The sequence below is a fragment of the Abramis brama genome, assembly GCF_963993115.1.
Source record: "Abramis brama genome assembly, chromosome: 23".
NCBI lineage: Eukaryota > Metazoa > Chordata > Actinopteri > Cypriniformes > Leuciscidae > Abramis > Abramis brama.
In genome coordinates this window covers 12,040,508-12,054,339 of record NC_139985.1, presented here as the reverse complement: position 1 = coordinate 12,054,339, position 13,832 = coordinate 12,040,508, and the positions used below count along the sequence as shown (strand labels likewise).

The 13,832-nt window shown below is 38.0% G+C and overlaps 2 protein-coding genes across 2 annotated transcripts; both read left to right on the top strand.

Annotated features, from left to right (window-relative positions):
- The first annotated feature begins 358 nt into the window (after positions 1-358).
- shisa4 (shisa family member 4) lies at positions 359-7,586 on the top strand. The gene is made up of 5 exons (XM_084100381.1): positions 359-823; positions 1,876-2,053; positions 3,244-3,380; positions 4,743-4,931; positions 5,605-7,586. The coding sequence occupies exons 1-5, from the start codon at positions 766-768 to the stop codon at positions 5,643-5,645; spliced, it is 603 nt and encodes a 200-aa protein (XP_083956507.1). The 5' UTR covers positions 359-765; the 3' UTR covers positions 5,646-7,586.
- A 246-nt stretch (positions 7,587-7,832) lies between these two features.
- Positions 7,833-13,765, top strand: lmod1b (leiomodin 1b (smooth muscle)). Its single transcript, XM_084100380.1, has 3 exons — positions 7,833-9,437; positions 10,155-11,903; positions 12,100-13,765. The coding sequence occupies exons 1-3, from the start codon at positions 9,168-9,170 to the stop codon at positions 12,124-12,126; spliced, it is 2,046 nt and encodes a 681-aa protein (XP_083956506.1). The 5' UTR covers positions 7,833-9,167; the 3' UTR covers positions 12,127-13,765.
- Positions 13,766-13,832: the final 67 nt, after the last annotated feature.

Below are 13,832 nucleotides of genomic sequence, written 5' to 3'. Positions count from 1 at the left end.
ACATTTAGAGTTTATATGTATACACTGCCGTTCAAATGTTTGGGATCTGCGATTTTATTTTATTTTTTTATGTTTTTAAAAGAAGTCTCTTATGCTCACCAAGGCTGCATTTATTTGATTTAAAAAAAAAAAAAAAAAAACAGTAATATTGTGAAATATTCCAATTTTAAATAAGTTTTCTATTTTAATATATTTTAAAATGTAATTTATTCCTGTGATGGCATATATATATATATATTATATTATTTATTTATTTATTTTAAATGCATTGCATTATATGTAACATTACACTTATTTTCAGAAACGATATAGCGTAGTCTGTACATATAGGCTTATGTGAATGAATGTATTTATCTCCAGAAGTGTGAACTGATACAGGAGCCCACGGGCTCCATTTTCCCCTCATGGAATTTCGCGCGTCTGATGCACTACAACAATTACACACAGCAACGGTTAATCTCCGTCATAATTATCTTCCTTTTCCCGTCTTAGTTTGAATGCAACACTTAATCCCGAGGAAATGAACGTCCTTTAATTTATTTCATCTATGAGGAGGCTGGTACTGGATGTTTGGCGTCGGGCGTGTAGCGTCACGGGCGGTGTGTCATTCCACACAGATCGCATGTTGATCACGAAGCCGCTTGATTCAGAGCTTCGCTTTCTGCGAGACGTGGCAAATATTATCATTTGAAGGTTTCCTTCTTTTCAAAGGATGCAAATGTAACCATTTTTGTCTGGTATAACGGATAGTGTTCTGGAAGCAGGATGTCCTTCTACGCCGTCATTATACCGGTCCTCTGTATTATTTTCTCGGCTTGGCAGGGTAAGACGATATTGTAGTTTCTTCATAGGCCTCATTGCTGCAAATATTTACTTGTAGGCTACATGTTTTTTTTGTTATAAGGTATTATTTGAGTAATATAATGCTTATTGCTGACGACGATGTCATGTATAGCTTTTATATAATGCAACTTGCAAGTAACATTGCTGCTACAATGTCAATTTCTATAGCAACAGCTTTCAAACCCCTTAGATTTTGCAAGTTCACATGAGGCTGCATTTGTTTTCTTCTGTATTTTGTGTAGGTAACGTTAGGTCATTCACTGCAGAACCAGTAACTGAAAGCTAATCCAAGTAGAGACCTTGAAGCAAGTGGTTAACTTAACTGACCTAACTTACATTTAAAATACTGCTACTGAATATGAAAACAAAGATGCAATTTCTGTAATAAATAAATCAAATTAAAAAAATATATATTTTAAGATTTATTGTAAGATTACATCTTGTAAAAATTAATGTAAGAAATTACTTTCTTTACTTTAGTAATTATTTGGTTAGTTGAGTGAGCATCTTAGGAGTTAACTAATCATGAATTAGCCTAATGTGCTTATTGTGCTTCATTAATATTTCATTAAAAAATAGGCTATTATTATGAATGTTTAGTGTATATGTAGTAGGCTAGTGGCCAAAAAGTGATGTCCGGTCTAGAAAAATTGACATCTTCATCCTTTAAAAAAGTTGTAGAAAATTTTGTAAACACGTTGTGTACTCATTGACGCATGCCAAATTATGTGGACACTTTTAGGCCAGGCCGTCATACAAAGAAATTATGAACTAAAACAAGAAAGAACCAACAAAATGCTCATAACTGATTGTTGTTCTCAAAGTAGCCTGTGCTTTTTTCCTGTGCATAGTAAAATAAAATCTATATTTTTAAAACCTAAAAAATATAGCTTATATGTTATTGTATTAGCCTATATTAAGTGTAACCGCCTTCAATTTTTGTAGGATTTGTTGTCATCTTTAGAATATTTTTTCCCAATATGTTGTAGTGTTTTGCTATATTTATTACCACAATTTTTTTATTACTTTCAGTGAGTGCAAATGAGGACTGCTTGTGGTATGTGGACAAAAATGGCACTTGGCACAATGGCTTTGACTGCCCACTCATAACGTTCTGCTGTGGGAACTGTCACCGCCGTTACTGCTGCCTGGATGGCTTCAAGATGATCACAGAGGCGGGACAGAAGCGCTGCATGCTGTTCCATCTCAGGTACATTTTTCAAGATTCTAGATTATTGACCACTTGACCACTAGGGTTAAGTAGTAATGTTGATGGCTGACCCTCCAAAATTCGATCCCATTCACTTCCATTGTATGAGACACTGTAACCAAGATTTTTTCAACATTGCTACAAATGCTGTTGATAGAGCTTAACTTTGAATATGGAATATTCCTGTAGGTTTTTGATCTTCTGCACAAAAATAAACATTTTGTTGCAGTACTGCATCCATATTCTTGCACTAAAACATCCACCTGTATAAATCGTGTTTATTGTCCTTGCCTTTACGATGCCAATTGTTTCATACTACACAAGGTTTAAATGCTTTAAATTATTATACATGTGTTTACAACTTAACAATTATTTTATTGTCCATTGTTGTAATATTGTTTTTCTTTTTTCAATTTAAAATAATAGGCTTCTGACAGTGATTGCATTCATTCGAAATATTTTTTTAAAGTGCATGTCCAGTAATGTACTTATTGAAACATACTGGTGAAATCAGGCATTATGAGAACTAGCAAGTACTCACTCCATTCGCCTCATACATTATATTAAGGTTTACACACAGTAGTTTAATAATATCATTACATATCGCGGCCTGAACACAAAAATATAAACAAGGCTGTTCACGCAGCCGCATCTTTCTCATACAGTTTCAAAGCAGAATGACAATAGACAAGTGTACGTCATGAATTCATATTTTGGGGAGATCTGTTCGCAGAAGCAAGCCATGATGAATAGCTGATTTGTACGGAGGCATCTGATGACCAAGCTAAACTGGAATTTGTTAATGTTTTTAGCCCGGAGCAATCTGTGTTTACAGTGCACAACCTCTCAAGATGGTCACAGTTTGGTTCGCTTTAAAAGGGTCTAAGATCGGTTGGAGTGTTCCTATATGGGCCAGTGAATCACGCTCAGATCCCTGAAAAGGACCAAGTGTGTAGCCTCGAGAGGCGCATTAATTTCACATTAGGCCACCAAATAAAACTATTTTGATTTTAAGGAAAGCTGAGCAAAAGTATGACTGTTATAAAAGAAATGCTGTTCTTAATGGTGAAGCTGCTAATTGCTAGACCTAAAGGCCTAACTATTATCTATGAGTTGCTCCCAGAGAAGTCAGATTATTCAAAATGTATGTTTGATAACACCAGTGAAGTTTTCTGTCCTGCCTCTTTCAGCCCTTCCACTATAGCTGGCATTGCTTCATCGATCCTGCTCTTTGTGGCTGCTATAGCAACTATGGTCTGTTGCTTCATGTGTTCCTGTTGTTACCTTTACCAGCGCCGCCAGCAACGTGGCAGAACTCCTTATGAAGGTAAACACAATCGCTTCTTTCTCTTCGCAGTCCATCCTGAATTTACTACATGTGGTATTTTATTGAAGTACATTTACATGTGAATTAATTAAAAATACAAATAAACAACTTTAAAAATCTGTTTTGTTGCAGAGACACATATTTTATTGTGTCACATATAGAGAAGGTAGTAATATTTAGAATGTATTTTTTTGTTTGCAGTTTGCTGTTGCTGTTATTATTATATTATATATTAATTAATATGCATTGTTATTACAACTACTATAAGTAAATCCAACCTTAACCAGATACAGTACACTCACGTAAACATTGCAAATCGTCATTGTCTATATCGTCGCAAAATGTAAACTATTATCACCTAGTGATATGTTAAAAGTTGTAAAAGTATGTTAAAAGTAAAGCAAAATAACCTATTAGCAAATCTCTGGTATTATTCCTGGTCTGGTATTGAGTGGTGTACCCCCATTTAACATCCTTCTATGTACCCCCTCTCTTCCACTTAGACTGCAGTCACACATTTTCATAATATACTGTATGCCCCCAGCATTCCAGAGCATTTTTTTTACCTTTATCAATACCTTTATAACCTGTATTTACAAATAGGTCATTGAATCAATGACTCTCACAATTCATTCAAAGCCGCAGATTCGTTCACGAATCACTGCTGTGTGTTACAGTTCTGCTGTGGCTTTCGTTGGAACTATTTTATTTTATTTTTTCATTGCAAAATAGAGCAAACAATACTGATAATACTGTGTTTTTCAACTCACTCAGGGTATGTTTTTGTATCGAAGAGAGTTTGAGTCTTAAATCATTCTCCTTGCACAGTCTGTGTCTATATTTGTGTATGGTAGTAAGTGCTAAATCCCCACTTTTACAAAGGTACATTGTCAAGAACGTCAGTAATGTAGCCCGATTTGCTAAGGCAGCAAACTCTGCATGCAACCTATCATGTGCACACTGCTTGTGTGGATGCAGTCAGTTTTGACCGCAAAAGATGAGGTAATTTGATTGGATGTCATGTATTTGACCTTTTATGGCATTTTGCCTGTTAGAAATACATGCTCGGTTTTAATGTTATTTTAAGGCGGAGTAGAATTAAATGAACAGCAAAACTCAGCATTTTGTTCACGTACCCCCTCTGTCACCTCACTACCCCCAGGGGTACGTTTACCCCAGTTTGGGAACCACTGTGGTATTGCATTGCGTTCTTCATTAGTTCTATGTATTTAACCACCGGCTTCTTATTGGAATACTCTTATTACTCCTGAATAAATTTGCCATGGCCAATTTTCAGAATGCTTGAACTGATTCTTATGAAGAATAAAAATCATTGTTTACTAACATTAGTCTCAATTTCAGCCCAGCACATTCCAATGGCCAGCTATCCTGTGGAGCATATGTACGACGCTTATGGTAAACCCATTGGACATCCTGATTATCCTGGATTTCCAATGGTAACGCAGTATCCAGGTGTCCCTCACCAATATCCCATGATGCACCATGGTCCTTATCCTCCTAATCCTCCTGATGCAGGATACAGTCAAGCAGGTATTCACATGGCCTCTGTCAGAGATCGCATACCAAGCTCTTAAAGTCACCATGAAATCAAAACTGACATTTATTTTTTCAAGGAATATTGCAGTATTTATATTAAATCATTTATCCATGTACATCATTTTTATTTTTTAACTCATGTGCCCTCATTAACTTCAGCAACTACATCTCTTCTCTGATGACGTGTTTACTGGCATGAGGGCGGGACAAAATAGCGAACCAAAATGATCCAATCAATTCCTGATTGACAAAATCAAGTCCCACCCTACATTTTTTTTCTTGTTGGAGAAGCCCTTTCACATGGATATACAAGGGAAGAAAAAAACAATCGCTTTAAGGTTCCAAAAAAAGAAGAAAAAAAACATTTTGGGGTCTCCAAAGAACCTTTGAGTGAAATGTTTCTTAAAATAACCTCTTCACATAAAGTTTTGCTTCATGTAAAGAACATTTTAACAAGAATGAAATTTTTTCCCCTTTAATGGACCTTTTGTCCAATCCAATGGAAAGGTTCCATGGATGTTAAAGGTTCTTCATGGAACCATTGATGCCGATAAAGAACCTTTTCTTTTTAAGAGTGTGCAGTGGAAATAAAAACACCACATTTGTATATAATAGCACACAGAATCAGAAAGCTTTTCACTGAACTGTATTGTTGTTGTGTTTTCAGCTCCTCCACCATACTCCCCTCCCCAATACCCAGGGCACTGAAAGAGCTGGAGTCCCTCAGCGAGAAGAAGATAACCCACACAATGGGTGATGAAGAGGGCCCATGCTTGTTTGGAATCCCTTGTATGAGAAGCGGTTAAAAAAAAATTTTTATGTTATTTATTTCTTGATTAGTTTGTGGAGTGAAGCATGAACTGACTTCGGAATCGCCTCATGCCGTCGGAGTGTTTTCTTGTTTGATGTACAGCTTTCACGTTTCACTAATCAACAAGACTCTTCCCACTTAAATCCAGCAACTCTGTGAACTAAAAGACTGCTTTAAATTTGCCATTAACATTTTGTTCAAACTCTCTGAAATATGACTGTCCTGCAGAAGAGACTGGCTGACAGTTCTGACTTATCCAGGATATCATTCTCTGGTCCGCCAAATAAGAAGCAGCGTGTGACATTTGCACTTTATTCTGCAATAGACATGCTTAGCTGTCTCTCCCTGCTTGTTTGTTCAAAATGTATTTATTTTACCGCTAATCTGAACATGTCATGTGCATCAACACCAAATCATGCTGTACGCTTTTCATGTCTTAGGTGTCTTATAGACAGTTAACATGCGGACATGAGACATAGATGTCTTATAGACAGTTAACATGCAGTATGTAAATAAGAAAGAACTTACATTAAGAAAGAAATTTTAAAGAAATCATGTTTCATACCATCCTCACAACCAGCCAAAACTTCATTCTGCGCATTTGTAGTTCGTCAACTGTTGTTAGATCTGGCTTGAGGTTGAGCTGTAATGTTAACGGCATGTCTTAGAATTGCATGCCTTTTATTGTATCTTCCTTCCCAGGCTAGCTGTCAAGGAAATCACAGCAATGGTTGCTTTCAGTTAGTTTAGTTCAGTCTGTTTTTACTTTTTTCAAAAAGGTTTTTGTAAAACATTTCATATTCATTTATGCTGTTTTGTTACATTCTCACAGCGAAGGTACGTTTAAGTCCCTTTAAGGCAAGTCATTTCACTCTGCGATTATTTTCGTAACGCCCACATGCAGCTATTTCCAGCCATGTACAGCTCCTATTTACTTGAATGGGGAAATACTGAAATCTATTTGCCGAAATTACTTTCATTAAGTTCACGCCAAAAATAAATGAATAAATAAATACGCATTTTCACACCCTTTCCCATTGGCTCTTTTAACTGTAAAGGGGTTGTCAAATTTACCGTTGTTCAGCTAATTTGAATGGAAATCCACACAATTATGAATTTTGTCGCATTGTGCGAATGTGCCACATTGACCAACAGTCAATGTTTGAAGGGGACTTTTGTTTGAGCTGTGCTTCATACATCGCTATATTATTAACAATAGATAATGGAACTTTTTTGCTCGTGAAATTCTGCTAATGCGACTGCACCATAAGCCGGGACTTCCATTGACGCCATATTGCGTGTTTTTCCCCCATTTATATTAGCACGAGTGGATGTCTCTGCCTTAATTACTTTAAAAGTTCATCATAAGTTAAACTTTTCAAGGGTAGATTATAATGTAAATTAAAAGAATTAGACATCTCATTAAAAGAATCAATTGTCAGGTACATTTGAGGTGCAATTTGTATTTGATTTCTGCTACCTCCTCATCTCACATCTGTAAGATTAGTATTGATGCTTAGTCCACTGTTTAAATAACGTGTTAGTTATTTAAAATAATGTATATTTAACAGTGTTGTTTTTGTTATATACAGCTTATGCTACTGTATTTGTCACTCTGGAATGTGAAGTACAAATAAGAAAAGGAACTATAAAGAGAAATTTTTACAACATGTAATATTAACAGGCATTTTACTTGGGGGCGAGGCAATTAATAGGCTACTAGTGTTTGAATTTGCACTAATCATCCTATAAGAGAGGTCTAATTGAACAGACTGGACAAGGAATATTGCATAATTCTCTTTTTACAATAAAAACAGACTTGACTTTGCTGTCTCCAATCATGCTGTGCCTGAAATCAATGAGTAACCATATCAACAGATGTAAATAAACACTGCTGCGATTAGATCCTACTCTTTTAGACAGCACCAGAGCCCACTGTAGTCCCAGAGCCACAGAGCGCCAAGTCTGAACAGGTGCATGAGCCGGCAATAACATCCTTCATGGAGATTAGGCTCCTTCTTCCCTAGCAGCTCGGATCTTGGGCTTTCAGCTCTCCAGCTCTGCACTGGTGTGTGGATCTACCTGAAGCCTCAAAGCCCCGGACTCCACCTCGTCCTGTCGACCCATCGGCTCCACCTTGGCTCCATGCTAGCTCAGCTCCACTGTGACCCCTCCTCATCACCCTGGTTGTGGCACAGACTTCCGGTCTCTTCCTTTCCTTCGGCTCCACCGTTGTGTTCACTCACTCCGGCGCCGCCCAGGGTTTTCATCTCCTCGGCTGTGCCTGTGTCTTTACCACCCTCATCTCCACCTCACTCAGTTGTGCTCCTGGCTACACCCTGGCTCGTCCCTCTTTCATTTCCACCGTGGGCCTGCATCCTGATGGCTCTGTTTGGAGTCACTCCCTGGCTTCTCCCACCGTCACACCCTCCCTAACTCCTCCCCTGTCATCTCCTCCCTGGCTCCTCCTCCTCATCATTGGAGGTCCCTTCTGCCTACTCCTCGTCCTCCTTCCTCCTCTGTTGGACTTTGTTTTTTAAGTTTGAGTTGTTTTTCATTGTGTCCTGTTCTGTTTCCTTTGTTTGCATTTGTTTCCATGGTTATTCATTGTTTGATTAATGCACCGAAACCTATTTCTCGTTTATTTCATTGATTTAAGTTAGTTAGTAGGCCTATATATTGAGCCTGTTTTCAGTTAGTATTTGTTCTGCTCTTATGTATACAATGGTTATGTTTGTGTTCTTTAGATCCATGAGATCCAGATCATTTTGAGTTTGTAATAAACACTGCTGCTATTAAATCCTGCCCTTTTGTTTCTCTGCTGCAACCATTGGTGACAGATTTGTGGTCTTGTCTTCAAATTTGCTTCCATTAAGATGAAGCATAATCATTTCAAATTTATGAATAGCCTATATTCTATTGAACCACATTAAACTGATTCCTGGAATAGCACAGCAGCCTATTATAGTATCCAACCTGTTTCTATAACATTCTTTAACATCACTGGAAAAAAATATTCTCAGTAGACTACTCAAGGAATCCTGATTTCCTAACAGGAAGTAACAGTACGTTTCTGGGATGCTTTTGAGTTTTAGTAAACCATATCCTTCCCAATTGCCTTTAAAGGACTATGTACCCCCATCTAAATATGGTCATGTGCTCGATGGATTTCAAGGAATGTCCTAGCACTGCAAACTTACGCTGACAGTCCATCGCGTCTCGCGCTGCTCCTCGGGTTTCTTTCACATCCAGAAAGGCTTCAATTTGACTCTTTTCCTCGTTTTTCATCTTCACTTTCTAATCTGACAGCTCTATTAATGAATGATTTTTTTTTTTTTTTCAAAAGGTAAAATAACTGAAAAATACACGGATATCTTCAGCAAATTCTACAGAGGTTTTTGTCATTATTGAACGCAACTATGTCCCGGAGGAAAGTGAGGGGACTCACTAAAACCGGGCGACAGGTGAGCGAGGACCCGGACCTCGACAGCTTGCTGTCAAACCTGTCACCTGAAGAAATGGAAGAGCTGCAGAAAGAGGTATCAGTTGTTCCCGATCCTGATCCGAGTGAAATAATCGTTGTGGACCAAACGGATTTAAAACCAACCGCGCCAGTTAAAACGGAATCACAATTGAGCAGCCAGACCGATGATTTCAAATCCCGCTTCCAGAGAAACCTGTCAACGGAGGTAAAATATTCACTAGTTTGCCAACCTTAAAAGTTTGTCTATGAAAATTTGAATACTGGAGTTTAACCTAACATGCTTATAGTAGCCTAGGACCTTGAAGACATGGCCGAATAAATGAATAAAAGTAGGCTAATGTGGCTTGACAGATGTTTTGTTTGTAGATGTAGGCTATTTGTATCATTTTATGACACTTGCATAATGTCCACCTTATTTTTTTATAACATTTACAAATTAGACTTGTACAAACTTTAACTTTTTACTTTTTTACTTTTCAGTTTTAATACATAATACAAGCAGGAGAAATGTATACCTAATGGAGTCTCTTTGGATATTAAAGACTCTTGAAATGTTGGCCCAGTTAAAGTTCCTTGGTTGATTGCTCCTTTGCTCACTGCCTTTTAAGGATAAGTCTGCCAAGGCTGGAGCTTTCCAGTGAAAAAGTGCAGCTCACAAATCAAACACTCAGCCACTGTGCAAGTTTACATCTTCTTCACTGTGAAACAACCGACTGTGCATAGTGTAAACATCCAATGTGCATGCACAGCTTTTATATAACCATCTGTGTCAAAGCAGTGGCTTTAGTTGAACATTTTCATGTTAGTATGTAGGCCTAAGCCACTGGTTTTTCCTCCAGTCGGTTCACCCAAAACAAACATATAAATTTGATTGTATATGTCGGCATAATTTGTCCATAATTTATACATGTTTGATCCTCAGGGAGAGCCGAAGAAGGAGAGCCGGAAGCAAGAGTACCTGCGTAAGATGGGCCTGAGCCAAGAGAAGAATACCTCCACGTCTGACAGCAGAGATGGAGAACTTCAGAGGACCCCCTCCACCTCTTCCTTCCCTAAATGTGATGATAGAATGGTGGACAGGACCCGCAGAGTCACAGAGGGCACTAAAGATGACAAATCTGCCCTTTCCAAGAAGGATGAGGAGAGTGAGAGAAAAGTAGAGGTGAAAGAACAAATTGATGGGAGTAAACTCAAAGACAGAAGAGAGATGAGAGAAAGTAGCAGCAGCAAAACCAAAGAATTAATTTCTAAGCTTCAGGAGAAAAAAGAGGATAGTAAAGAGAAAAATAGAAAGGAAGACAGTCGAAAAAGGGAATCTGTGGAAAGTAGAGCAAAGGAGATGATTTCTAGGCTAAAGGAGAAAGAGGATAAGGAAAGGGAGAGAAAGGAAGAGATTAGGAAGAGAGAGGAGAACAAGACTAAAGGCTATCCGTCCAGGTTAGAGGAAAAGCAAAATCAGGTTCTAGAAGACAAAACAAAAGAAGAGGACAAGGATGAAAAACTAATAAGAAGGTCAAGCGAGAAGACGAAAGAGGGCCCCACGCTGGAATTGAGGGGACTTGCTGAAAATAAAGAGAAAGAACCTGAAAAGAATGATGAAAATGTGAAGAAGCCACAGGAATATAATGCAAAAGCAAGCGATAAGGAAAGAGAGGATGTTCAGAAACAAAATGAAATCATAAATGAAATTCATGAACCCATCAAGGAAGTGAACATTGGAAACTGTGTCTCAGACACCATTTCAAAAAGTAAGACCAAAGAGGAGGAAGAAGAGGATGAGTCGGCCAGTATGTTTGATGAAGACCTTGAGAGAGTTCGCCGCAACGATCCGGGCATGACTGAACTCAATGTGAACAATTCTGAGGTCATAAAAACCAAAACGCTTATTCAGTTCGCAGAGGCCTTGAAAAACAACACACACATCAAAGCGTTTTCTTTGGCTAACTGCCGTGCTGATGACCATGTGGCTTATGCTATTGCAGAGACCTTACGCATTAACAAAAGCATCACTAGCATCAATTTGGACTCCAATCTACTTACTAGCAAAGGCATCATGGCCTTGATCCATGCCCTCCAGCACAACTCCACACTCACTGAGCTACGCTTCCACAACCAGCGACACATCATCGGAGGGAAGTCTGAGATGGAAATGACCAAAATCTTAAAAGAAAACACAACTCTTCTGAAACTAGGCTACCACTTTGAGTTAGCTGGTCCTCGTATGACCATGACCAGTATTCTTAGTCGCAATATGGACCGTCAGCGACAAAAGCGGTTGCAGGAACAGAAGCAGGCTCAAGCCCAAGGTGCTGGAGACAAGAAAGACTCATTAGAAGTTCCAAAACCCGGCTTTGGTAAAGGCTCCCCGAGAGCCTCGCCCAGGCCATCTCCTATACCTTCTCCCATGCCGTCACCGGCCCCATCGCCCAAGTTGAGTCATAAGAAAAGGGTCAGTGGGCTTGGTGGTGGACCACCTCCGCCACCACCACCACCTGGAGGACCACCACCACCTCCACCTCCAATGCTAGACGGAGACTTCCTGAAGAACTCCCTGACGCCCGTGTCACAGAGGAAGCTTGATGATAGGACTGGAGGAAGAGGAGGAGCTCAAAATACAAGGGACCAACTTCTAGCTTCCATTAGAGGCAGCAATGTCAAAAAGCTCAAAAAGGTATAAAATTATTAATTTTAAAAATCATTTACATAAAAAAAAAACATATTGGCCTATTTAAATTATATACAATCTTGCAAGTAATTTTTTTTTAAATTATCCTGAAGCTTTCCTGTAGATACATTGGGTCTCATATTCAGAGGTTTTCCTGTTTTCCCTGAGAGAGTTTGAACTCATAATTAATTGTTTTTCACAGGTTGCAATACCAAAGCTGTTGCAGTAAGCCGGCAGTGCAGAGAGATAAACATGAATGAAGGAAAAAAGACAGGAATGAAAGGACAGACATCTCACAGACCTTGAGAAGATCAACACTCAGAATCTTCCATACAGAGTCTTTACTGCTGCCCTACAGTATGGAAGACAGGTATAGGTTCGTATAGATGGTGATTATTCCATTGAATGCACAGCTTCTGCCCAGGGGTCTTTGTACAAAATACACTGGACGATTTAAAGAAACGGAAGTGTGGTGCAGTCGTGGGTGCTTAGAGGTTTCTATGGCCTATGGAACTGCAGAGAACTTGATGTCTTGCTTGTCATTTGCACTAAATGATTAATTTCATATGATAGATTTACTAGTGTGTGTTTGGTATGTATGTGGATGTTGAGTAGATGTTTGTTTCGGCAGTAAAATTGGATCTTCTTACATCTGACTGAATTGAACTATGTACGAAATAAAACAATCACCTGGATTTTATCCAAGTATTTTGGGTTTGGGAATCTCTATAGTAAAAGTTCTTGCTGATCAGTAGGGGTGTAACGATACCCTCATTTCACGATTCGATACATCCCACGATACTGAACTCACGGTATGGTATTATTGCGATACAGCAAGACGTATGGTAAAAGGCAATCAAAATGTACCGTTGATTAAAATGCAAAATTTGGTATTACATTAGGGGTTGAAATGAATAGGCTTGGACTTGGTGCTGATAACCCAATGCACAGGACGATGGTGACACCAGAATAAAAATATTCATGATTCTGAAGCTGAAAATACAGAATTATTTTAGATGAATATGCCTGCACTCTGTCACTACTAGATATGTTTAAAATAATGTACGCCACTTTTTACTGGTAACGTAAGACATTTGGCATTATCAGGACCCACAAATATTCCCCCATTGCATTTTATATATTATATTCAACATTATATACAGTAGTTTAATGTAGTACTGACACTAAAACTCTGTAAACTTGAATTTTTTCTCACACAGTAATTTTTATTTTGGGTGAACTATACACAATACATATTGTCACTATCCACGATACATATTGTTGCATTTTTGTATTGCGATATATTGTGACACGATATATTGTTTCACCCCTACTGATCAGAGATTAAAGGTGGGATTCTAATTTTTTTTTAAATCACATAAAACAGGTATTGTTTCCATGATACAGATTCTTCAATGAGTGAATGAGTGAGTGTGAACGAGAACAGAATTACAGCATTTAGGAGAAAGGGATGGATAATCAGATCTATGTGAATATGGCTGCGTAAACATACAAACTACAAAACATATTTTTTTTTATCTGAAATTTTCTTAAAACTTATGTAATCCATTGAGTATATATAGATTTTAATCACTGTTAAGTGTAATTTTTTACCATCCATCTGTAATTTATCAAACAACATTAAAAAATGTAGAGATTTTAATTTGGGAATGTAAGCATTCTCTTCAAGAGCACACTTAATGGAAGTTAGAGCAGAACGTTATGCTCATTGAAAATAAGCTGTGTGGAATAAAATGATTCTTATATCAGGTTTCAGCTGTGACAATCCAGTAATTCCATTTGTGTTATGTAGAAAATTCAAATTGTTTTTGGAAGAATCTGCATGATAAATATATGATTGGTCCAACAAAAACACCTGGGTCATGTGATTTTATTTGATTATTTTCAGGTCATTGTCAGAATAATGTCAGAAAA